The sequence below is a fragment of the Mesoplodon densirostris genome, chromosome 9 (genome assembly GCF_025265405.1).
Source record: "Mesoplodon densirostris isolate mMesDen1 chromosome 9, mMesDen1 primary haplotype, whole genome shotgun sequence".
In the NCBI taxonomy this organism is placed as follows: domain Eukaryota; kingdom Metazoa; phylum Chordata; class Mammalia; order Artiodactyla; family Ziphiidae; genus Mesoplodon; species Mesoplodon densirostris.
Genome location: NC_082669.1, coordinates 25730277 through 25757413, shown reverse-complemented (window position 1 = coordinate 25757413; position 27137 = coordinate 25730277). Strand labels below are relative to the sequence as shown.

At 42.4% G+C, this 27137-nt stretch overlaps 1 protein-coding gene and 1 pseudogene across 2 annotated transcripts in view; both read right to left on the bottom strand.

The window, feature by feature from the left end:
• Positions 1-27137, bottom strand: part of BLVRA (biliverdin reductase A) — a 60070-nt gene that overhangs the window by 8894 nt on the left and 24039 nt on the right. For both annotated transcript variants that reach the window (XM_060108583.1, XM_060108582.1), the window contains 3 exons: positions 14151-14272; positions 11215-11334; positions 9581-9678 (listed from right to left, as the gene is read on the bottom strand). In XM_060108583.1, the coding sequence (XP_059964566.1) occupies positions 9581-9678; positions 11215-11334; positions 14151-14272 (340 nt within the window). The remainder of the gene's footprint in view (positions 1-9580; positions 9679-11214; positions 11335-14150; positions 14273-27137) is intronic.
• Positions 20766-22005, bottom strand: LOC132496402 (homocysteine-responsive endoplasmic reticulum-resident ubiquitin-like domain member 2 protein; annotated as a pseudogene).

The window sequence follows — 27137 nt, the reverse complement described above, 5'->3', positions numbered from 1 at the left end:
GTAATTTTCTTTTCTTGTAGGGTCTTTGTTTGGCTTGGTATCAGGGTAATGTTGTCCTCATAAAATGAGTTAGAAAGTGTTCCTTCCTCTTCAAGTTTTTGAAAGAGTTTGAGAAGGATTGTTATTAATTCTTCTTTAAATGTTTGGTAGAATTCATCTGTGAAGCCATCTGGATTTTATATGTTTGGAGGTATTTGATGACTTATTTGATCTCCTAATCCCCTTGATTGTTATTGGTCTGCTCAGTTTTTCTTTTACTTCATGATTCAGTCATGGTAAGTTGTGTGTTTCTAGGAATTTATCCATTTCTCCTAAATTATCTAATCTGTTGGCATAAATTGTTCATAGTCTCTTATGATTCTTTGTATTTCTGTGGTATCAGTTACAATGTCTCCTCCCTCATTTATAATTTTATTAATTTGAGTCATTTCCCTTTTTTCTTGGTAAGTCTAGCTGAGGATTTGTCAATTTTATCTTTTCAAAAAGCCAACTTAGTTTCACTGATCTTTTCTACTGTCCTTCTAGTCTCTATTTATTTCTGCTCTAATCTTTATTATTTCTCCTCATCAACTAAGTTTGTTCTTCCTTTTCTATTTCCTTGAGACATAAAGTTAGGTTGTTTGAGTTCTTTCTTTTTTCTTAATGTAGGTGTTTATCACTGTAAACTACTCTCTTAGAAATGCTTTTGCTGAATCCCATCAATTTCTGCATCTGTGTTTCTATTTTCATTCACCTCAAAAATTTTAAAACATTTACCCTTGATCCATTGTTTTTTCAGAATGTGTTGTTTAATCCATATATAGGTGGAATTTTCCAGCTTTCCTCCCATTATTGACTTCTAATTTTATACCATGTAGTCAGAAAAGATACTTAATAAGATTTTAATCTTATTAAATTTGTTTTCTGACCTAACATATGATGCGTCCTGGAGAATGTTCCATGTGCACTTGAGAAGAATGTGTGTTCTGTTGCTATTGGTTGGAATGTTCTGTATACGTCTGTAAGGCAACTTGGTCTAAAGTGTAGTTTAAATTCATGAGTTCATAATGTATTTCTGTCTGGATATTGTATGCATTGTTGAGAGCAGGGTATTGAAATCCCCTACTATTATTGCATTGCTGCCTATTTTTATCTTCAGATCTGTTTAGGTACTCCAGTATTGGGAGCATACATATTTACAATTTTTATATCCTCTTAAGGAATTGATTCCTTTATTATATAATGACCTTTTTCTCTTGTTACAGCTTTTGACTTTAAGTCTATTTTGTGTGATATGCTACACCTGCTTTCCTTTGGTTTCCATGTGCACAGAGTATTTTTCCATCCACATGGAATATTTTTTCATCCCTCCACTTTTGGCGTATGAGTGTTCTTAAAGCGTAAGTGAGTCTTTTGTAGGCAGCATATAGTTGAGTCTTATTTATGAATTGAGCTACTCTTTGTCTTTTAATTGGAGAATTTAAACTATTTACATTTAGAGTAATTATTGATAGGTAAGAACTTATTGCCATTTTGTTACCTGCTTTCTGATTGTTTTATAGTTCCTTTCTTCCTCTCACTGTCTTTCTTTTTATTTTTTTAAAATTATTTATTTTTGGCTGCATTGGGTTTTTGTTGCTGCGTGCGGGCTTTCTCTAGTGATGAGCAGGGGCTACTCTTTGTTGCAGTGCACAGGCTTCTCATTGTGGTGGCTTCTCTTGTTGTAGAGCACAGGCTCTAGATGCACGGGCTTCAGTAGTTGTGGCACGTGGGCTCAGTAGTTGTGGCTCACAGGCTCCAGAGCACAAGCTCAGTAGTTGTGGCACATGGGCTTAGATGCTTCGTGGCATGTGGGATCTTCCCAGACCAGGGCTTGAACCCGTATTCCCTGCATTGGCAGGTGGATTCTCAGCCACTGTGCCCCCAGGGAAGTTCCTCACTGTCTTTCTTTATGAGTTGATGGTTTTTGGTCATGGTATCCTTTGATTCTTTTCTCTTTATCATTTTTTTCCTTGGTGGTACTAACAGTACCATGAGGCTTTCATAATACATCTTATAGTTATAACAGTCCATTTTAAGCTGACAGTAACGTAACTTCAATTGCATTTAAAAATTCTACATATTTACTTGCTTCCCCCCAACGAGTTATGTTATTGGTGTCCCAATTTATGTATTTTATGTATTTTAATCTTGTGTATCCATTAACAAAATATTGTAGCTATAGTTACTTTTAATACTTTTGTCTTTTAACCTATATACTAGAGTTCAAAGTGACCTACACACCACCATTGCAGTAATATTTTGAATTTGACTATATAGTGGGTTGGCCAAAAAAGTTTGTTTGGGTTTTTCCATAAGATGTTACAGAAAACCCAAACGAACATTTTGGCCAACCCAGTATTTACATTTAGCATTGAATTTCACACTTTCATATATTTTCATGTTACTAGTTAACATCCTTTCAGGCAGGTCCAGTGGCGATAAATTCTTTCTCCTTTTATTTGTCTGGGAAAGTCTTTATTTCTCCTTCATTTCTGAAGAACAATTTTCCTGGGTAAAGTATTCTCATTTGATATTTTTCTTTGAGCACGTTGAATGTATCAGCCTACTCTCTCCTGGCCTGAAAGATTTCTGCTGAAGAATCTGCTTACAGCCTTATCAGGATTCCCTTGTGTGTGATGAGTCTTTTTCCTCTCATTGCTTTCAAAGTTCTCTCTTTGTCTTTGATTTTTGTGAGCTTGGTTAAAATGTGTCGTGGTAACAGTTCCTGATTTTGATGGTTGTATGTGGTTGTCTAGAGACTGTTTTTATTTGCAGGATATATCCATGAAATTATTGGGGGATGAGGTTGGCAATTTACTCTCACATGATTCTCAAGAAAAAAGAGTTTTCTGTACTGTATTCACAACTCTTCTGTAAGTTTGAGGTTATTTCAAAATAATCTTCAAAAAAAAAAACCAAACCAAATAAATAGTTGTAGCACCAAAAATATGACAGCAAGCCAGAATCTGTCATGGATTATGAAATAAGATATAACTTCTTAGGAGAAAATGAAAAGGCAACTTGCAATTAATAGACTTGAATTCTTGACTCATTTATTTCCTCAAACATGATTTCATCAGCTTTCTGACATAAGCAGTATATTATGAAATTCTTTTTTTTTTTTTTTTTTTTTTTTTTTTTTTTTTTTTGCGGTATGCGGGCCTCTCACTGTTGTGGCCTCCCCCGTTGCGGAGCACAGGCTCCGGACGTGCAGGCTCCGGACGCGCAGGCTCAGCGGCCATGGCTCACAGGCCCAGCCGCTCCGCGGCATATGGGATCCTCCCAGACCGGGGCACGAACCCGTATCCCCTGCATCGGCAGGCGGACTCTCAACCACTTGCGCCACCAGGGAGGCCCTGAAATTCTTAAAGAACCATTTCTGCCCTCATCTTTTGAAATAGGGTGTTTTGTGTATCTCAGAAATAATAAATAAGTGTTTTTAAATTTGGGGGGAAAATTAGAAGAAATAAAAATACCCATGATCCTATTTACCAGAAAGAACCACTACTAAGATATATTGGTATATTTCCTTCTTTCTTGTCATTCTGCTGTGAATTATTGTTCATGGTTGTGATCATATGGTAGAAACAAAATTATATTTATTTTTAGTTTTAAAGTGTAAACATGAATTCATGTCATTGAAGAAAATTGAGAAAATGTGGAAGAGTATAAAGAAAAAAATAAAACCACCCAGAATTCTACCAGCTAATCTGTTACCATTTTGTTTCATTTGTTTTTTTTTTTTCCTTGCATATATGTGACATGATGTTTATACTGATGATTGAGCAATACAGGAATGGTCTCAGATCCTAGCTGAGATAATCTGAAGGGAAGTCTGGTAGTAGGTAATCGATATCACTGAGGGGACAAGTCACTGACAGGAAAGGGGCACTAGGGAACTTTCTGGAGTAATAAAAATGTTCTGTATCTTGGCTGGAGTAATAATTACATGGGTATATACTCTGTTAAAATTCATTTAACTTTGCACTTAAAATCTCTGAATTTATCATAAGGAAATTATATCTCAATTTACAAAAGGATAAGGACCTAAGGTAATTAATTTAGTGAGATGAGTACCAGAATTATTATTCAGTTTCTCCAATGGCTTTGGTGTTGGCCTATTCAGAGCTGCTTTTGTAAAAGAAATAAGACATTTCTCAGAACTTCTTGTGTCACAGAGGTAGGTCTTCCTTTGTAACTAGTTTAACCATTAATACAAATGCTAGAAAAAGTTGTCTCACTTGTTATTAAATGTGTCAGACTTGGCAAGCTATCCCATCTGATTGGCGGGGTGACAGATGAGGCTGGAGAAACACTGATTCTGAGAAGAAATAGAGGAACAGCAGGCCATGCACTGCCCTGAGCCAACAGTGATTCATTTTACATGTGCCCATGAAAACAAAAATATGATTTTCCACTCCATTTCTGATATTTGAAAATGCGAAAAGTACCCTTAACCAAGCGCTAGTCAGCTATATGATAACCAATGCTGGGACTGTTTTCTATGGCATCCTGGGTAAATATGTTGGAACAGTTATGGTTCTTAGAAAACTCTTTCTTATATGAAGATGAGCTCTCCATCTCTATAATTCTGTCCCCTACCAACAGAAGCAGTACAACATAAATTTATTTTCTCTTTCTGTGGAGAGCTTTTAATATATCTTAAAATGTTTCTCCTTTACATTAAATATTTAAACTCTAGTGATATGTCCAAATTATGTGTAACCTTTTAAAATTTGTTTTTGTTTTGGGGGATTATACTTTCTAATTTAGATGCCTAGTATTCTTTTTCTTGCCTGCCTGCTTTGGCTGCAACTTCCAGTACTATGTTGAATAGAAGTGGTGAAAGTGGTCATCCTTATCTTGTTTCCTGATCTTGGAGGAAAAGCTTTCAGTGTTTTACCACTTAGTATGATATCAGCTGTGGACTTTTTATATATGGCCTTTATTATGATGAGGTAGTTTCTTTCTATTCCAAGTTGTCATTATAACAGTGTGTCTTGGTGTGGGTCTCTGGATTTATTCTAGTTGGAGTTCATTGTCTTGAATTTCCTCCCCCCAGTTTAGGAAGTTTTCGGCCATAATTTCTTCACAAAAGCTCTCTGTCCCTTTCTCTCTCTCATCTCCTGACGAGACTTCTCTGACTTGCATAATGCATATAATGATCTGCTTGATGATGTCCTTTAAGTCCCTTAAGTTTTATTCTTTTTTTTTTTTTTTTGGCCATGCCATGTGGCATGCGGGATCTTAGTTTCCCCAGGGATCGAACCTGCGCCCCCTGCAGTGGAAGTGTGGAGTCTTAACCACTGGACTGCCAGGGAGGTCCCTTTTTCACTTTTCTTCATTCTTTTTTTTTTTTTTTTCCTCCTTTGACTCAAATTTCAAATGACCCATCTTCAAGTTTGCCAGTTCTTTCCTCTGCTTGATCAAATTTGCTGTTGAACCCTTCCTGTGAATTTTTCAACTCCGTTATTTTATTCTTCAGCTCCAGAATTTGTTTGGTTCTTTTTTATAGTTTACATTTCTTTGTTGATATATTTTCACTTTGTTCATGCACTGTTTTCCTAATTTCATTTACTTGTCTATGTTTTGTTTTAGCTGACTGAGCATCTTTTAGACAGTTATTTTGGTAATGCTTGGATCTACATTTCTTTAAGGTTGGTTTCTGCAGATTTATTTCATTCCTTGAGTGGGCTATATTTCCCTGTTTCTTTGTATTCCTTGTGATCATTTACAGGCAAACCTCGTTTCATTGCACTTTGCTTTACTGCACTGTGCAGATATTGCATTTTTTACTAATTGAAGGTTACAACCCTGCCTTGTCAGATGATGGTTAGCATTTTTTAATAATAAAGTATTTTAAAATTAAGGTATGTACATTGTTTTTTAACATAATGATATTGCACACTTAATAGACTATAGTACAGTGTAAACATAACTTTTATATGCACTGGAAAACCAAAAAATTCATGTGACTCACTTTACTGTAATATTCAATTTATTTCTGTGGTCTGGAACTGAACCCACAATATCTCCAAGATATGCCTGTATTGAGATTTGAATATTTGAAAAAACAGCCACCTCTCCCAGTCATTACAGACTTGCTTTGTACAGGGGAAGACCTTCATCAATCAGCCAGGCCAGAAATTCTGGAGGCCACTCAAACCTTTTCTGGAGATGTATCTTCTTTGGGCTTGCACATGTAATTTCCAAGTTAAAGAGGCTTGCCCCTGTTCTCAAGAACCTGTAATCTCTTGCTCCCTGTGGTGTCTGTTCAAAGTACTGCAGTCTCCCTGGTGCTATAACAAACGACAGTGCTCACTTCGTTCTTAGCTGCCCTGACCCCGGCATCCAATGTCTACTACTGTTTCCTTCAGCATTCCCAGTCATGAGAGACAGAAATCAGTCCTTCAAGCAGCCCTTGAGAAGCCAGAACATTGGACACATGTTCCACTCTTTCCTTTCCTCCCCTTAGATTCTTCTAATCTAAGAATTAGAAGGGGAAGGGCTATGGTGAGCAAATGCAATGAATTTTCTTACTCACTTCAATGCAGCTCTTCTTGGCTCTGTGCTTGCCTGGGGGTACTGCAACCACTTAACTGATCTCTGGAGTACTTGCTAAGGTATTTTGGTCTATATATTGCTGTTAAGTTGGTGTCTCTGTGGGGAATGAGGTTCTGAGGCTTCTTATTCCACCACCTTGCTGACATCACTCCCCAATTATCCATAACTCTTGCTGTCCAAAATGATATAACATTAGGTATGCTGAATTGAATAAGATTATTCCTTCCTGTGCTACAATGTAATTGCTACAATTACTGTTTCAATTCACTTTCAGCAGATTAAGTTAATACTGCTAGTTGTGACCATTTGACACTGTGGGCTCCTCAAGGGCAAGGGTCATCTTTTTGTTATCCCCTATTATCAAGGACAGTATCTCATACATAGTGATAAGTATCATGTAAACGCTGCTTAATGGATGCTCTAGTATGAGTTATGAATACTTGCCTAGAGAACAAAGGTCACTCTTGGTGTTAAGGGCTTTTCTCTTTTTCAAAGCCATTCATGATCTGTAAGCAAGCCATCCAGATTCTGCTTGCTTAAGGAGCTAATACCAGGATCCAATATAACAATATTTTCTCATTTTTAAAAAAGTAAGTCCATATTTGATTCAGTTTTCTAAAGTTTTAACCTAATGTGCTCTTTGTGTTTCATTTACATTCAGTCATCATGTCTTCTGAGGCCCTTCTTAGGTTAGAAAGTTTCTCAAAATTTCCTTGTTTTTTAATGACCTTGATAGTTCTGAAGAGTATTGTTTAGGTATTTTGTAGAATGCTCCTCAGCTGGGATTTTTCTGATGTTTTTCTCATGGTTAGACTGGGGTTATGTGTTTTGGACAGGAAAACTACAGAAGTAATGGGCCATTCTCATCACATTATATTAAGCGTACATAAGACATTAATAAACAGAAACCTCCATTAAATAGAGTTGGGAGACCAGAACAGGGAGCTCCCATACCGTGCGATGATAGTAGAGCCCAACAGGAAGACGATGACTCCTCTTCTGTCCTGGCAAGGACTCAGCCAATGAAAGGCTATGGACTCTTTGCTTACTATTCCCCCCACAAACTTCCTTTTCCCTATAAAAGTGTTCTCCTGCCCTTGCTGTGCAGGGATTTGCACGTGGCTCGCCACGGTTGCAGACCTTGAATTATAATTCTCTCCTGATTCTGAATGAACTCATCTTTGCTGGAGAAATAACTGGCAGTCTACTTGTTTTCAGTCAACAAGTACATCCTATTAACATGACATCACCGTTCACACTGACCTCAGTCATCTGGCTGAGGCGTAGTGTTTGGTTTCTCTCGTGTAGAGTTCACTCTTTTTCCCCTTCTTTCCATCTTGTGCTCTTTGGAAGGAAGTCACTATGCACAGGACATTATCTTCCTGAAGACACTTAGTTTGTTATCTTGTAAAGTGTTCCACATTCTAGTTCACTTAATCTTTTTTGGTGTCATTTACTTTGTTCCTTCATCCCTGTATTTCTTGGGAAGTGAGAAGTTTGGTTCAAATCACAGTTACAGGATTTATGCTACGCACATCCCACCAGATGGCTTGTGATGTCATACTTACCCATATTAGCAATCACTTGGTTAGGATGGTAACAGTAGAACTCTTCATTGTAAAAGGACATTTTTTCCTTTGCAATTAGCAAGAAATCTTTGGCATCTTGTACTCTGTCTAGGGACGTTTGTGCCACGAGAAATACTATACAAAGGTGACGGCCCCAGAGCTCCCCAACCTCTAGCTCACTTCAGTAGTCATTCATCCATCTTTTCATTCGACAAACACCTACCTATTGAAGGCCTATCAAGTTCTGGGCAGTGTTTAGCTTTAGCTGCTGGGGCTACAGAGGGGAAAGGTGGGCCCTGTCCTCCAGCAGCACGGCCTAGTACTAGAGAAAGGCAATCAAGAGTTTCAGTAGTGTGACCCATCTACACTGGTGATAAGGACAAGGTGCTTTCTTTGGTGATTTTCATTATAATTGTTCACCATACTTTGTTCATATGTTAAAATTTAAAATAGCAAATGTTAAAACAGAGAGTGTTTTTGACTTAAACTTCATTTAACTAGCTCCATTAATCCCTAAACATTCTAGTTAGTTCTAATTGCCTCCGTAGAGGGACTTGTCCAGTTACCATATAAACAGAAAAATCTCTGGAGGGCGGCATGGCTCAGAGGAATGAATGTGGACTTCAGAGCCCAGAGAGATTGAAACCAAATCTCCATCTCCCATTTAGTGGTCATATCACTAGCTTTGTGACCTGGCACAAAAAAATTTTTTTTGAAGTATAGTAGATGTACAATATTACGTAAGTCACAGGTATACAATATAGAGATTTGTAATTTTTAAAGGTTATGCCCCATTTCTGGCACAATTTCTTAACTTCTCTGAGCCATGGATTCCTATACATACATTCCTATACATACCTACCTCCAAGGATTTCTAAGAGAATTAAGCAAAATAACATATGAAGTGTTTAGCAGAGTTTACAAGTTCCTGGCTTATAATAAATATTTAATAAACAGTGTTCCTCTTGAGAAACAATGAAAACTAAAACTATGCACATAAGACAATCAATTACCCTGATCTGGGCATTTTTCATTAGCAATACAACTATCACATGAATAAACCAAAATGAAATATAATTATATATATTATTATATAAAATAATATATAAATATTAATAATATATAATCTATAACACTAGCATAGGTGGAAGCTAATTCATACTTTTCATTAGAGTAAAAGAAGCTAAGTCTTGAACAAAAGTTTGCAAATTCCCACCCATCCCTCTGCCCTGTGGGCCCTCCACACACGCCCCCTTTACGTGCCTACAGTATGGGGTGTGGGGTGGCGGTGTGGGAGCCCATGGAACCAGTAACATATCTGACATGGGGTTAAGTTTTAAAGGCATAAAGATGGTACCACAGAAATCTTAGAGGCAGGAATTCTTAGGAAGAGGGTCTGTGCTCTAGATGCATAGAACATACGTCACCTTTCTGCTCAGCCAGTGCCCACAGTTCCTTAGCTGCTGCCCAAGACAGTGTCATGGGATATTCCACAAGGACGTGCTTGCCAGCGTTTAGGAACTGTCTTTGGGAAAAAGGGATAAATACAGAGAAAATGCACTTCAGTTAAACTTCACTTAAGTGCCCTGCATGACAGAGAACAGAATGTTATAAATGCACAAAAGTCTCCATGTAAATGTGTCATGACGAAACACGGGTGAGAGTCAGGGCCAGAGGATGAGGCGGATGAACTGCATCTCACGTGATTTTCTACTAAGCGGTAAGAGAAAGGCTTTCTAGTCATGTGTTCATTTGAACACTCACCCATTTGTCTACTCACGCATTCAACCAGCTACTATGTACCAGTTACTCTGGAGGAGAAATACAGCCACGTTAGCAGGGAAATTGCCTATTACCACATGACAGCTACAAATAAAAACCCACGGCAGCCAGTTCTGCCTGAGGCAATCGGGAAATATTTCACTAAGGCTCTGAACTGGGTCTTGAAGTATAAACAGGCATTTCCCAGGTGCCAGGGGATGAGGATGTTTCACTCTGAGCAGCATATGCAGGGGCTTGGGTGTTTATGGGGCTTTGTCCACTGGGACGTGGTGTGAATTTCAGCATTTCAGCATGGCAGGGGAGTGGGCTACAGGGAGTGGGGGGAAAACTAGGTCCTACAAGTGGCTGGGAGCCTGATGTAAAGGATGCAGAGTGCTGTGCTCAGAAGTCTGGCTTTTATTCTCTAGATATTCTAGGAAACAAACATTGGTAAGCATGGGAATTACATGATCACTTTGTTAATGACATACCCTCTGGTGCCACAGAAGTTTAAGGGGAACCACGGAAAGGTGTTTCTGTCCACACTCAGAGTGGGCCTGATAAACAGGGGGCAGCTGACTCTGGGGAACGGCATGGTGGAAGCAGCTGTAGTTTGATGTAAGGACCCAGAAGGGAAGCTGAGATTCTGAGGGCGGCTGGCCCTGCATTGTCAACTGCCAGGTCCTGAGTGGGGCTTCTCCTTCCAGGCTCAGTCCTACCAAATGCTTGGAGGGCTCTAGGCTCTGCATTCAAAGGTGGGGCGGGGGAACATTTCACTTCTCCTGCTCTACGAATAACATGATCGCCCCACTCTGATGCCACCACTATCTCCTTACTCATCTCGTGGCAAAAACTCTTCATATTAAAGCAACTCCTGGAGACCTTCTCAGATTTCATGTTGTTGAAAGGGCAAAGGATAAAATGTTGGAAACCGAAAGGACTATGGCAATTCTCCAAGGCACAGAAAAGATGGTGGCTAAGTTAAACCACCAGAAAAAGGCAGGCACTGTTCAAACCACACTCAGTAAGTTTTTTTACAAAGAAATAAGATACTTTAATTGTTACTGTTTCTAATGTTTTAAGTTATGGTGTACTAAATAAATAGTAGTTCTACAATATTTTTCATGTCCTTATACATTTATAACCCAGAGTGAGAGTTCACATTTTGACAATTTTTAAAGGTCATGGATCCAATGTAGTTCTTCCCATCAATAATTAAGACCCCTTTGCTAGATGTCAGCCTGCCCAGGCATTTTTATCGTCCCGCACTACCGTGCCACGCAAGGACTTGAACACCCACCTGATGTAGTCCTCGTGGCTGGAGCTCTCACTGCAGATATAAGCAACCTCAACCTCTTGACTGGCAAGAGCATCTTCCAAAGACATCTGTGGCACCCCATCCATGCTCCCCAGCTCTCGTCTATTTGAGAGGAACAGACAAGTGGAGCTCAAAGCAGGCAGAGCATCGGCTGAGAACACATGAGCGCCATCCTTCTCCCCATCTCCCAACTACTTCCTGGTGATTGACTTTTGGAAATGAAGCAATGAACTTCCTGCCTCCCACTTCCAGGGCATTTTTCAGCATGCAGCGAGAAACACAGCCTCTGGGGTGAAGTCGGGGACCTGGCATTGAGTGCCGACACCACCGCTAACAGCCCATATGACATGGGAGTCTTTGCATTACTTCATCTCTAAGATAAAAAGAACTGATCTCCTGTACTCTCATGAGACATGATCTCCACGGTCACTGCCAACTTCAAGCACTTGGCCAAACACCAGGACTGCCTAACCTAATCCAAATCCAAGACACTAACACCTTTAAGGGACAAACGGCCTTGTGACTTCAAGCTCCTTCATGGCCTGTGATGGTCAAGTGGAAGGTGGGTGTCACCGCCTCATCTACAGCCGAGCTGACAAAGCCCCGAGAGGCAGGGGCTCCACGGCTAACCAGCAGCAGAGGCAGGACAGGAGCTGAGCCTCCCAGCTCCTACACATCCAGAAGGACCCCCACCTCGGGAGAGCTGGGAGCCCTGGCTGTCTGCGCACCGCCCCAGAGCAGAGGCTGGAGAGTAGCAGTCCTCCAACGGTGGCTGCCACCGAGGAGATGGGGCAGCCGGCGGGAGGCTCTGGCCAGCTCAGAGCCCCACCCGAGCAGCAGCCAGAGAGCCCCTGGGGAAGTGTGGCTGCGGAAGGACATGACGGCGGGTTTCTTCCCGTGGGGACCACCGACCTACATGGCTCGGTCTGACCAGTGCTTCCCGCTTGTCTCCTGTGTGCCCTCCCTGTAGGGAGTATGTGGGGAACGGACTAGAGTCCTCCGCTTCCAGTGAGCTCAGTCAGCTAGAGGGAGGGAGACACGTACACACCTATAACAACAACACAAGAGTAACAGGAGGAATGCCGTGCCGGGGGCACAGGTGAAGAGTCAAGGAAGGCAAGGAACCCCAAGTTTCAGGGTTTCAGGAGAGGCTTCCCGGGGAGGTGACAGGACTTAGCAGGTAGGTCGTGAGGAACAGGGCACGTGAGAAGGGGACAGTGTAGTAACAGCAGGGCTGCGGTAAAGCAGGGATGGAGGGGAGCTGGCCGTCCTCCCGAGGGACCTGGGTAGGTCCGGCATTCCCGCTGCAGCAGTCACGGCGCCAGCTGCCGAGGGCGGGGCTGCAGGGGGGGCGGAGGCCCCATTTCAGCCCGGAGCCCCGGCCGAACACGATCCCAGCCGCAGGCGCGGGAGCAGTAGGAGAACGGTGCCAGCTAATCGTAATGTCAAGCCTCCCATTTGTGCTGCTCCCTTAGAATCTTTTCTTAAAAATTAATTAATTTATTTATTTATTTATTTTTGGATGCGTTGGGTCTTTGTTGCTGCCCATGGGCTTTCTCTAGTTGCGGCAAGCAGGGGCTACTCTTTGTTGCAGTGCGCGAGCTTCCCACTGCAGTGGCTTCTCTTGTTGCGGAGCACAGGCTCTAGGTGCGTGGGCTCAGTAGTTGTGGCTCTAGAGCGCAGGCTCAGTAGTTGTGGTGCACGGGCTTAGTTGCTCTGTGGCATGTGGGATCTTCCTGGACCAGGGCTCGAACCCGTGTCCCCTGCATTGGCAGGCAGATTCTCAACCACTGCGCCACCAGGGAAGCCCTCCCTTGGAATCTTACTGGGAGGGGAAGACTGACCGCGGGCAGATTCCCAGCACTTCTGGGTCACCTTAGTGCCGCCACTTTAAATCCTTAAGGAGGGGCCAGGTTTCGAGAGAGGCAAATTGGAAGAAAGCAGGTCCCATAAATTAAAATTTGAAAGAACTTCTACGTGGACCATCAGGATAGTTACTTACGCTCTGTTTAAGTATTGACATTTAGTTGATTTCTCTAAAGCGACTAGAAAGGAGACACGTGCCTGACTTGCTCTCTGCCGCATCACCTGCCGACACAGGGCCTACCTCTAGTTCCCAATGACTACTGATAAATGATGTTACAGGGCGTTAGTTTGGTGAATGGTGTGTATGTGAGGAAGTGGTCGGGGTGGAGGAAGGAGCTGAGGGTGGGGCAGGGAAGAAGAAACATGCTGAAAAGTTTGGTTTTGAGTTACAGGAGATAAATGATACTCCTTAAAAGCGGGGCTCAGAGTTATCAAAGGGGAAAAGAACACATGGTGTTTAAAAGATGGGCTTTGGAATCAGATAGACCTGCGCTGACATCTAGTTCTTAGATTTTTCCAGCTGTGTGACCTCAGGCAAATTACTTAACCTCTCTGTGGCTCAGCTTCTTTATCTGTCAAGTGGGTTGACGTCTACGTCAAATAGTTGGTCAGGCTTGGAAAGCCCAGGGCCCTGCATGGATGGCTGTCATGGTAACTGATGTAACAGTTACATGGTAACTGATGTATCACACCTAAAGCCTTCATTCAGGACAACCCACATGTGCTCACTGTGCCCCTTCAGTAACCATCAGGCCCTGTGCTCATCTTCCCTACCTCTGATGGCAGTCCCTTGATGGAGGAGCTGAGGGTGGTCACGCTCATTATTCGGGTACGCTGGGCTGACTCACTGTACATCCCAGCTGCAGGTCTAGTTACTCTTCAGTTCCCAGACCCGTCCAAACTTGTGATCTTGTGGGGCTGACCCTGCATGGTTCCCTGGAACGACCCTGGAGCTGGCTCGCTCTCTCCTGGGTCTGGAGGAGCTGCGTGGCCCAAGGCCTAACCCATCTCACCGGGCTTCCCGTGAATTACAAGGCACAAAGCAAAGCCACCTGGACACGAAGCCAATCAGGTTCAGGTACGCCGAGGAAGCGTGTAGATTCCGCAAGTCCCGGATCCGCACGGAGCCAGCTCTGCCGATGCCAACCACCACCACGCCAAACTTCCTCTCGGGCTGAAACACAAGGGATCATGGAGTTTAAAAACAGTCCAGGGCTTCCCTGGTGGCGCAGTGGTTGAGAGTCTGCCTGCCGATGCAAGGGACACGGGTTCGTGCCCCGGTCCGGGAGGATCCCACATGCCACGGAGCGGCTGGGCCCGTGAGCCATGGCTGCTGAGCCTGTGCGTCCGGAGCCTGTGCTCCGCAACGGGAGAGGCCACAACAGTGAGAGGCCCGTGTATCGCAAACAAACAAACAAACAAACAAAAACAAAAACAAAAAACCCAGTCCAGGCGTCTAGCAAGGTGCAGCAAAACAAAGACATGTGGGCAGGACCAGTCAGGGTCCAGACAAGCAAGCAAGGAGCCAACCCAGAACACACAGGAAGCCGCAGCAGGTAAGGGGGGATGAGACACTCCCTGAAACGTGGGCTCGGAGAGAAGTCAGCTCCCCCCAGAACATTTCTGTGGGTGCTCTGACCTGTGTCGTCCACGGAAAAGCCTCTCCACTTCTACTGCCACCTCCCACAGGATGAGAGATTTTCCTCTTTAAGCCATACCCAGTCCTAGCCTGGTACCGCTGTCCTCCCCAAATACCTCCTCCTGTGGACGTGCGAATCTGATACAGCAGGGAGTCATTCAGAGGCCACAGCTGCTCAGTGAGATGTGGGCAGACAGGGCCCATGGGTACCGGCCACAGTCACCTTACTCAGACTCCTCACCATGGCTTTCTGGGTTCCAATCCATGTCACTCCCACCCTACTGTGGCAGCTTACTCATTATTCAGGTACACTGCTGGAGGCTGGATGCATATTATTACAATGAAAAATCAAGTCGACGTTTTCAAGTTATACAGCAACTCACTATAATCCAAACTGATAATAATTATCTCTACACATCCCTCAAACCCAGTTCTTCTTGGATGTCTCCAAGCATAGAAACTCCAATGTCTCCCTAGCCGCTAGCATCTAGCCCCTTTCTTTCACCTTTGTCATCTGGGTGTCACCATTTCCCAATAAGTCCACCCCTCTTCCTGCATCCACTGATCTAGTCTTGGTCCAGGACTTGTTTGCCTCCTGCCTGACGACGTGACAAATCATCACCTGGTCTCACCCTTCCCATGTGTGGTCCCCAGGCCTGCCAGAGGAGATGCTTCAGATGAAAACTAAGTCCCCTCCCCTGATTAAAGCCCTTCATTTTCCCAGCTGTTACAGACTGAATGATTATGTCCCCCCAAGAATTGGGAACCCTGTCCCCCAATATATTGGTAGTAGGAGATAGGGCTTTTGGGAGGTAATTAGGATGAGATGAAGTCATGAGGGTGGAGCCTGCATGAATGGGGTTGGTGCCCTTCTAAGAGTCATGAGAGAGCAGGCCTCCTCCTCTCCCTGCTCTCCGCTCGCATGAGGACAGGATGAGGAGTCGGTAGTCTGCAGCCCAGAAGGGTACCCCTCCCGCCAGATCTCAGCCTGATCTCAGGCTTCCAGACCCCGAACTGCGAGAGAAATTTCTGTGGTACTTTATTACAGCAGTCCAAACTGTAAGACAGTTTGTAGGACACCAACTAAAGGGAAAAAAAAAAAATCCAAGTCCACGTTCTTTACCAAACACATAAGGCCTTTCACAACTCAGCTCCAGCCTGCTTCTCCAGCAATGCCTTCTGGTCAACTCCCCCACTGTGTAACTTTAGGCTTCTGACCTTCCAAACAACTTCAAAGTACACAGAACACACACGACTGTTTGCTCCCTCTAAGTCTTTGCAAATCCTATTCCCCTTGCCTGGAACGAGCTTCTCCCCACTGTCCACAGGGTGGATGTCCACACCTTCAAAGCTTTTAAGACTTGGGCATCTTACACTCTATGAAGCTTTTCCTGATACTATCAGTTAGATTTTTTTTTGGCTTATAATAAAACCCACCCATTTTAGTGTATAGTTCTATGAGTTTTGACCAACATAAACTCATATACCTACCATAGTCAAGATATAGAACAAATGAACTTATTTACAAAACAGAAGTAGGGTCACAGATGTAGAAAAAAGATTTATGGTTACCAGGGGATAAGGGTGGGGAGGGATAAATTGGGAGACTGGGATTGACATATACACACTACTATATATAAAATAGATAACTAATAAGAACCTATTGTATAGCACAGGGAACTCTACTCAATACTCTATAATGGCCTATATGGGAAAAGAATCTAAATTAAAAAAAGAGTGGATACATGTATATGTATAACTGATTCACTTTGCTGTACACCTGAAACTAAAACAACATTGTAAATCAACTATACTCCAATTAAAAAAAAAAAAGGGGGCTTCCCTGGTGGCGCAGTGGTTGAGAGTCTGCCTGCCAATGCAGGGGACACGGGTTCGTGCCCCGGTCCGGGAGGGTCCCACATGCCGCGGAGCGGCTGGGCCCGTGAGTCATGGCCGCTGGGCCTGCGCGTCCGGAGCCTGTGCTCCGCAGCGGGGGAGGCCACAACAGTGAGAGGCCCGCGTACCACAAAAAATAAAAATAAAAAAAAAATAAAAAATAAAGGATACAGAACAGTTCCATCACCCCCTCCAAAATTACCTGTGCCCCTGTGTAGTCAACCCCTACCCAACCCCAGGCAACCACTGATTTGTTTACCATCCCAATAGTTTTGCCTTTTCTAGAATGTCATCTAAATGAAATCATACGATATGTAGTCTTTTGAGTCTATCTTCTGCCTGGCACAATGCATTTTTCACCTATGTTGTTGCATGTATCAATCATTTCTTTCTTTTTATTACTAAGTACTAGTCATAATGGCTTGTTTATCCATTTCGCAGTTGAAGAACATTTCTGATGCTTCCAGTTCAAATGAATTCATAATTCAACTATGAATAAAGCTGCTATAGATAGTCATGTCCTACTTTTTGTGTCAGCAGTTCTCAAACTTGGGTAAATGCCTGGGTATGAGTTTGCTGTGTCATATGGCAAGTGTAGGCTTAACTTTATGAGAAACTGCCAAACTGAGTTTTTCCAAAGTGTACCTTTACACCTGTACTGTTTTGCATTCTCGCCACTGATGTCTGAGAGGTCCAGCTGTTCAGCATTCTCACCAGCACCTGGTATTATCAGGTTTTCTCCTCTTTTTGTTTTAGCCATTAATTATAACAAGTGTGTTGTGGTCTCTCACTGAGGTTTCTATTTGCATTTCCCTAATGACTAGTGATGTTGAGCACTGTTTCGTGTACTTATTTGCCGTCTATAAATCTTTGCTGGTAAAGTGTCCAAATCTTCTGCCACTTTTAATTGGGTTGTTTATTTTCTTATTGTTGAGTTTTTAGAGTTCTTTATATATTTTTGATACAATTCATTTGTCAGATATGTAATTTGCAAACAACTTTTCCTAGTCTGTAGTTTGTCTTTTCATTTTCTTAAGAGTGACTTTTTAGGAGCTAAAGTTCTTAATTTTGATGAAGTCAACTTATCAAAAAAAATTTTTAATGGATCATTCTTCTGGCTACTCCAATGTCACAAACATTTTCTTCTATGTTTTCTTTCAGACATTTTATAGTTTAAGATTCACAGTTTTAGCTTACTTTAGTTTTAGTTATCTTTTTTTTTTTTTTTTTTTTTTGGTCGTGTTGGGTTTTCATTGCTGCACACGGGCTTTCTCTAGTTGCAGCGAGCAGGGGCTACTCTTCGTTGCGGTGCGTGGGCTTCTCACTGTGGTGGCTTCTCTTGTTGCGGAGCACGGGCTCTAGGCACGTGGGCTTCAGTAGTTGCAGCACGTGGGCTCAGCAGTCGTGGCATGCAGGCTTTAGAGTATGCGGGCTTCAGTAGTTGCGGTGCAAGGGCTCAGTAGTTACGGTATGTGGGCTCTAGGGCATGCGGGCTTTGGTAGCTGTGGCTCGTGGGCTCTAGAGTGCAGGCTCAGCAGTTGTGGCACATGGGCTTTGTTGCTCCGCAGCATGTGGGATCTTCCCAGACCAGGGGTGAACCTGTGTCCCCTGCATTGGCAGGCGGATTCTTAACCACTGCGCCACCAAGGAAGTCCTTAGTTACTTTTATAGTTTATGTTTTGAATTAATATTTCCACATGGAGTAAGGTAAGAATCAGTTTCTTTAAGAAATTTTTTTAGAGCAGAGAGGTAGCTTCTAGTATATGTATTCATTCCACAGGCTGTATCAACTATCTACAACTAGGCAGGGCTATGCCAGCCCTATATTTAAATGTACCAGGTCTTTAAACCCAGCTCATGTGCCTTCTTCTCTGGAAGCCATCAAGGTTCATTTTTTTTTTTGCATATGATATCCAACTGTTCCAATATGATTTAATGAGAAATACCATCCTTTTTCTATTGAAATGCCTTTGTACCTTTGTACAAAAGGAAACTGTCTTGACCACTATAGTTTTATGGTAAGTATGGAGTCCATTACTGTGAATCCACCAACTTTTTCTTTTCCAAAATTATAGTTCTCCTGCCTTTACATATAAATTTTAGACTCAGCTTGTCAATTATTAAATAAATAAAATAAAATGAAATAAAATAAAAATTCCTGCTAGGATTCTGAATGGGATTATGTTGAATATATGGATCAGTTTGAGCAAAAACCCAACATTTTCACAATAATGAATCTTCTAATCCATGAACGTGGTACATATCCCCATTTATTTAGGTCTCTGATTTCTTTCATTCTGTCATTTTCAGTATATGGATTTAGCACATATTTTGTTAGATTTATACTTGTTTTTTTAATGATTTTTAGTGCTATTATATAAATAGTATTTTTTTAACCTTCCATTTCCAATTGTTCATTGTGAGTATATAGACATACAGTTGATTTCTGTATACTGACTTGGCATCTTGTAACCTTGCTGAACTCACTTATTACTTCTAGCAGCTTTTTTGTAGATTCCATTAGATTTCCGCATAGACCACAGAGTCAGATGTGAACAGAGTCGGTTTTACTTCTTCCTTTCCAATCTGTATGTGTTTTATTCATTTTTCTTGCCTGATTGCACTGGGTGGGACTCCAGTATGATTTTGAATAGAGTAGCAAGAGCAGACATTCTTGCTCACGTTTTTTTTTTTTTTTTTTTTTTGCTATATGCGGGCCTCTCACTGCTGTGGCCTCTCCCGTTGCGGAGCCCAGGCTCTGGACGTGCAGGCTCAGCAGCCATGGCTCACGGGCCTAGCCGCTCCACGGCATGTGGGATCTTCCCAGACCGGGGCACGAACCCGTGTCCCCTGCATCGGCAGGCGGACTCTCAACCACTGCGCCACCAGGGGAGCCCTCTTGCTCACGTTTTAATCTTAGAGGACAGCATTTGGTCTTTTCACCAAGAAGAATTATCTTAGCTGTAGAATTTTTTGTAGATACCCTTTATCAAGATGTGGATATTTCCTTTTATTCATATTTTGCTTACATTTTTAAATCCATAAATGGTCTAATTTTGTCAAGTGCCATTTCTATGTCTATTGAGATGATTTTGTGATTTTTTTCTTCTTCAAGTCTATTGATATAGTGACACCTTTCATTCCCAGGATAACCCTCACTTGGTCATAATGTATTATCCTTTATATATATTGTTGATTCTATTTGCTAAAATCTTATTAAAAATGTTTGCATCTGGGGCTTCCCTGGTGGCGCAGTGGTTGAGAGTCCGCCTGCCGATGCAGGGGACATGGGTTCATGCCCCAGTCCGGGAAGATCCCACATGCTGTGGAGCAGCTGGGCCCGTGGGCCATGGCTGCTGAGCCTGTGCGTCTGGAGCCTGTGCTCCGCAACAGGAGAGGCCACAGCAGTGAGAGACCCGTGTACCACAAAAAAAAAAAAAAAAAAAAAAGTTTGCATCTGTGTTCATGAGAGTTACTGGTCTGTAGTTCTCTTTTCTTGTAATGCCAAATTATTTCTAATATTTCTGATTCTATAAAAGTATTCCCTTTTATACTGCCTGTATAAAACATTTTATATCACTGTTAATTCTACTAAAGAACTGCTTTTTCTTTACGGTATGAATTCCAACTGATGGAATACATGCCCTTAAAATAGGTTTCCTTTATCCAATAAAATTAAGATTACTGATAAGTTTCTTGGCTTTAGGGCTGGGCCAGTTGCTACTAGCACATTTTAGGTAAATAACATTCTTTACTAAACATTGTGAGATCATTCATTTGAAACTTTCAGAATAATTCACAGAAAATAGATAATATATTAAATTACACACTGAATGGTCAATCTACAACTATAGAAATTTATATATGAAGCAGCTCTTTAAACAAATAAGACCCACAAATATGTCTGTCTTGGGATAATATACATAATTGAAATGAATAAAATCTGGAAGACCAGTATTGTAACACTATTTCTGTTAGTCTTTTTTAAAAAAAATCATACAGTTAGTAATCCATTTGTGCTTACAATATTCATACGTATGAGCTTAAAGGAAAAAAAATCTCACGATAATAAAAAGGTTTTATACTCATATATACTCTTAAATTACACTAGTGTTTAAACATTTTCCTGAAGTCAAACCCTCCTTTCCAGCTGGCATGGTTTTTCAAGCCTAACTCTTGACAGGGGGCGGCCCTCTGGCATTAGTGAAGTAAAGAAGGTGGTGATAAGATCAAGCTGAAACCATTAATCCAGGTCTTTGAGTTGCACTGGCTCCTTCACCTGCACCTTCCCCACTCCCACCCTCATCGCCAAGCCCATCATCCATAAAATGACCCACATCTTCAAGTTTTAGATTGTTTACTTGTTTCCCATCACCCTTAACTTGGCACTATTTTAGGGAGCCTGCGGCTGACCTCTTCATGCCTAACAGGAAATCATCCAACTTGCTATACATCAAGCAGCGGCATGGCTTCCATTACCATGTAAATTGACTAAAGGAAGAAAAGAAATACACAATGCTAAAGAGAACTGCAGCTTGTGAGGACATGTACATCCAATCCAGCCAGCCTCAAAGTGACATCTTCTTTGTTTAGCATTCTCATTCATGGGTTAGCTTTCTTGGACCACTGAGTTTGGAGCCGGTGGCGATTCTTCTCCAGGAACATGTGCCAATGTAGAGGCTGTGAAGCAGTGGTTTGGGCTGGGTTGGTGTTTGATGTGGCCTGGGCTGAAACGGCAGCTTGACACTGTACAAAATATCACATATTACTAATGAGCATACAAATGTTTGCCACCATAGTACCTGCAATGGACTAAAAGCAAGATACACTGGCAATCTAGCTGGAACAGCCTGCCCGAGAAACTGGTTGTCTACGTTTCTTTGTATTACGTGTGGAAACAGATAACTATATGGGAATCCACCTGTGCTTGTGGAAGCGTGTGTTGTCTCAGTCTTTCTGAGGAAGAACTGGCAGCTCTAGACACGATTTCTTGACTGGATGATGGGGTGGCTGATCTTGAATCATTTGGACTAGAATTGCTGCTGGATGCTGGCGTTTCCTGGCTTTCTCTGTTGGCACTGGGTTTGGAGTACTGGGATGAGTTCACGAAAAATACACAAATGATAAACCATATGACACTCATTTTGTTTTCTGATCATCTTTCGGTGGCAAATGATCAGGAAGGCGTCTGCCCAAGCAGAGCATTCTGATCCTTTGTCAAATTTATTATCTCGCAGTTTCTGAGGGTCTGGAATCTGAATGTGGCTTAACGGAGTCCTCTGCCCAGGGTCTTACTAGGCTGCAGTCAGGAGCTGGCAGGTTACGTTCCCATCCAGAGCCCGGGGTTCTCTTCCAAGCTCTTGTGGTTGTCAGCAGAATTCAGTTCCTATAGTTGGGGGATGGAGAGCTCTTAGAAGCCACCTGAAGTTCCTGACAAATGCCTCTCTATATAAGCAGTTCACATCATAGCAGCCTGCTTCTTCAATCCAGAATTCCTCTCTGTGGAAAGGTTTGAATGACAGAGACTATTTATTGAATAGGTATAGTTGGAATATATATACATTCAGGTTGCCACTTCTTTTTCAAAGTGCTTAGGAAGTCTGAGTCTTTCAAGGAATATGCCCATTTCATCTAAATTACTCTTTCCTAGCCATAAAGGTATTCACAGTATTCTCTTACTATTCTTTAACTCTCTGTAGAATCTGCAGTAATGTCCTCTCTCTCATTTCTGATATTGGTAATTTGTGTCTTCTCTCTCTTTTTCCTGAGCAGCCTGGCTAGAGTTTTATCAATTCTAATGATCTCAAAAAAAACCCCAAAGACTATCTTTAGGTTTCACCGATTTTCTTGATTGATTGTTTCCTTATTGCATTGATTTCTGCTCTTATCCTTATTACTTCAAATTTTCTGCTTATTTTGGGTTTAATATGCTCTTTTAAAAAAAACTCTGAGGTTGGGAATTTAAGTTATTCATTCAAAAACTTTCTTCTTTTCAAAAACAGACATTTAGTGCTATAAATTTCCCTGTGATGGCAGTGCTTTAGCTGCACCCCACAAACTGGGAAATGTCATGATTTCATTTTCATTCAGTTAACGATACTGTCTAATTTCCCTTGTGATTAACTCTTTGGTCAATGGATTATTTAGAAGTATGTTATTTAGTTCCAGATATTTAGGGATTTTCCAGATATTTTTCTACTACAGGTTTCTCATTTAATTCCAGAGAAATATGAGTCAGAGAACATCCTTTAAATGATTTGAACCCTTAAATTTTTAAAAACATGTTTTATGATCCAGAATATGGTCTATCTTGGTAAATGTTTTGAGCACACTTAAAAAGAATGTGTATTCTACTGTTGCTGGCTGGACTGTTCCATAGGCCTGTTAGATCAAGTTGGTAGATAATGTTATTCAAGTCTTCTATGTACTTACTGATTTTCTGTCTACTTGTTCTATCAATCATTAATAGGTACTAGAATCTCTGAATATAATTGTAGATTTGTGTATTTCTCTTTACCGTTCTATCACTTTCTGACTGATGTATTTCAAAGCTCTACTATCAGGAATATAAATTTTTAGGGTGGTTATGGTGTCTTGATGAATTAACCACTTTATCATTCTGAAATGACCATTTTTATTCCTGGTAGTATTTTTTGCCCTGAAATTTATTTTGTCTGATATCAATCTACTCCCAGTTTCTGCTGATTTGTGTTAGCATAGTACATTTTTTTTCCAACCCCTCACTTTTAACCAATGTGTGCTTTCATATCTAAAGTGAGTTTCCTGTAGGCAACATATTGTCAGGTCTCACTTTTTATTCAGTCTAACAATCTCTCCCTTTCAGTGAAGTGTTTAAACAGTTTGCCCTATGATTACGGATATGGTTGGGTTCCAATCTACTGTCTTGTTGTCTTATATCTGTCCAATCTGTGCTTCTTTCCCTCTTCTTCTGACTTCTTTTCAGATGAATAAAGTATTTCTAATGATTCCATTTAATCTCACCCAGTGGCTAGTAGCTGTAACGATTTTAGTGGTTTATTAAGGCCTTTATATGATACATATTTTACATAGCACAGCCTGCCTTAAGGTAATATCGTACCATTTCACACATGAGAACCTTCCAGCAGTTACTTCCACCTCCTCTCTCCCAGACTTTGTACTACTGTTGTTCCACAACTTACTCATAAACCCCTCAAGGTACCAGTCAGGATTCAGTCTGGAAAAGAGAAACCATTCAATGTGTTCTAAGCACAGAGTTTTAACACGGGGTATTAGAGGCTTATATCAGCAGTCCCCAACCTTTTTGGCACCAGGGACTGGTTTCAGGGAAGACAATTTTTCCATGGACGGTGGGTGGGAGTGGTTCAGGCAGTAATGCAAGTGATGGGGAGCGATGGGGAGTGATGGGGAGCGATGGGGAAGCGATGGGGAGCGATGGGGGAGCGATGAGGGAGTGATGGGGAGTGATGGGGAGTGATGAGTAGTGATGAGGGAGTGATGGGGAGCGATGGGGAGTGATCAGGGAGTGATGGGGAGTGATGGGTAGTGATGGGGAGCGATGAGGGAGTGATGAGGGAGTGATGGGGAGCGATGGGGAGCGATGGGGAGCGATGGGGAGTGATGGGGGAGTGATGAGGGAGTGATGGGGAGCAATGGGGAGTGATGAGGGAGTGATGGGGAAGCGATGGGGAGCGATGGGGAGTGATGAGGGAGTGATGAGGGAGTGATGGGGAGTGATGGGGGAGCGATGGGGAGTGATGGGGGAGCGATGGGGAGCAGCAGATGAAGCTTCACTCACTTGTCCGCCTGCCACTCACCTCCTGCTGTGCTGCCCGATTCCTAACAGGCCGTGGACCAGTACTGGTCTGCGGCCCCGGGGTTGGGGACCCCTGGGTTACATGATCATTGCCACCACTGGGGAGCTAAAGCCAGAGAAGCCATCACTGACCATCTCCCTGCTGTACTGAAGCAAGTGATTCTCAAGAGCTTGCCTGGATGCCAAGACCTCGGGGAAAGCATCTGCAGCCTTTTTCAGCCTGCAGCTGGGAAGAAGCAACTGTGCTCTCTCAATAACAGTCTCTCTTTCTTCAGCCTTCCAAATCTCCCAAGACTGCTTCTAGCTGGCCAACTTCACACATGAAATGGACCAGTGGGCAATGCAGTTCCAGGCTTGTCTTCCTTGAGTCAGGGAGAGTGTGGGAAGGAGAGGCCACAATGCCCAACTGACAACAGGTAATTTAGCCCAGTTAGTACCTTCTGGGTTACAAGTTTACCCTTTTAGTTTTAATTGTTGACAGTCTCATATACAAAAAGCAGAAAGACAGTCTTTAGAGAAATCTGTACTATAACAGCCAGAACACACACACCTGATCAAATATTTGTTTTTTCTTTCACCCAGAAAAGGAAACAAGCAATCTCCTTATGAGGCTGAGTATTTACAGCATTCCTAAGATTAACTAAATTACTACATTCCAGAAAATAACCAGGAACATAAGTTTCTATTAGCTTTAAAAGAGCCATGAGGTTAAGAAACAGCTTCATTATCTGTAAGAAGCCAAGTTACTTTTTCTATTTTAGTAATTAACAATGCACACAAACGTGTACAAAACCTGGCTGGCACAGTGTCAGACTGAAAGTGCTTCTGAGTTTGGTTTAGACAACATTCCTTTGCAAAACTGACACAAAGGGACAAGATATGGGTGAAAATGCTGACATATTAACAGTTGAGTTCCTCTGTGGGAAAGAACTTTGTTTTTGAGAAAAATGACTTTGCTAGACCATTTTACTCATTTGACATGAGGCTTCTTCGAGGCATGTTCTGAAAGGAAACTGCAGATCAAAGAGGTGAGGGCTTCTGGTTTCCCACTGCACATGGAAGGAGCTTGGAAGTTGCTACTCGATCCTGATAATGAATAAACAGCTAAACAGACTGAAAAACTAACTAAAAGTAAGTCTTCCAGGATCCGTAAGAGAGGTGAGGACACAAGGCAAACCACTGCCCCCAAGACTGGAGAGACAGAGGCACTAATGAAGAGAATAACTTAGCAGAGCAGAGGTTCAAGAGGAGAAACCACCACAGGAACCAGACGCCAGAACCAGCAGGAAAGCCTTAACTGTCATGGATGAGTCGCTGGGGCCTCAGTGTGGACAACTTGGAGACCTAAAAATCCCAGGGGGACCCAGTCACAGGGAGACCCTCTCAATTTTGTGAGATTGACCTCCAAGAGCTTGACCAGGTTTCCACAGTAAATACTGGAGATGTTTCCCCTTGTGCTTCCAGCAGGAGTGGGAGAGAAAGCACCACTCTGAAATACACCAGAGCGTGCTGTTTTTCCTAATGAGGCCTGCCCTCACAGGAAACTAGCTAACCAGACCCTAACTCGCTGGGGAATGATCAGAGCCTAACTGACTGCAGGGAAGGGAAAAACAGTTGACCCTTGAACAACATGCATTTGAACAGTGCAGGTCCACGTACACATGGATTTTTTTTTTAAGTAAATATTACAGTACTACACAGTTGCGGCTGGTTGAATCTGTGGATGCAGAACTGTGGATGTGGAGGGACCATGTATATGGAGGGCCGACTGTAAGTTACAGGCAGATTTTCAACTGCACAGAGGGTCAGCATCTCTAACCCCGGTGATGTGTGAGGGTCCACTGTACAAAACTCCAGACTACTCTAGAATTCCATCTGGGAGAAGGGAAACACTCAACTCTAGCCCACTCTAGCCATACTCTCCCACCTAAGAGTGGAAGAAGAAAAAAACAACTGAGAAATACTTGTGTGGTTCGCAGTCCAGAGGCACAGGCTCACTAAAAGACTGAGACCTGATCACGGGACCGGAGAATGCTTCCCCTCCCCCGATATCTCACCACCATATGACTAAAGGCCCATTTACAGCAGCTCCTTTTACATGATACATCATGTCTGGCAATCAAGAAAAAAATGACAAGTCATAGCAAAAGACAAAAACCACAATTTGAGGAGCCAGAGCAGCATCAGAACCGACATAACAGGAGTGTTGGAATTACCAGACTGGGAATCTAAAACAACTATGATTACTGTGCTAAGGGTCTAATGGATAAAGCAGACAACACACAAGAACAGATGGGCAATGTAAGCAGAGAGACGGAAATTCTAAGACAGAATGAAGAAGAAATGCTAGAGATCAAACACAATGTAACAGAAACAAAGAATGCCTTTTATGGGCTTATTAGGAGACTAGACATGGCTGAGGAAGGAGTCTCTGAAATTGAGGATATCTCAGTAGTAACCCGCCAAACTGAAGAGCAAAGAGAACAGAGACTGAATAAATGAAGCAAATATCCAAGGACTGTGGGACAACTACAAATGGTGTAACATACATGTAACGGGAACACCAGAAAGAGAAGGAAGAGAGAAAAGAACACAAGAGATACTTGAAAAAGTAATGACTAAGGGCCTCCCTGGTGGCGCAGTGGTTGAGAGTCCGCCTGCCGATGCAGGGGATGCGGGTTCGTGCCC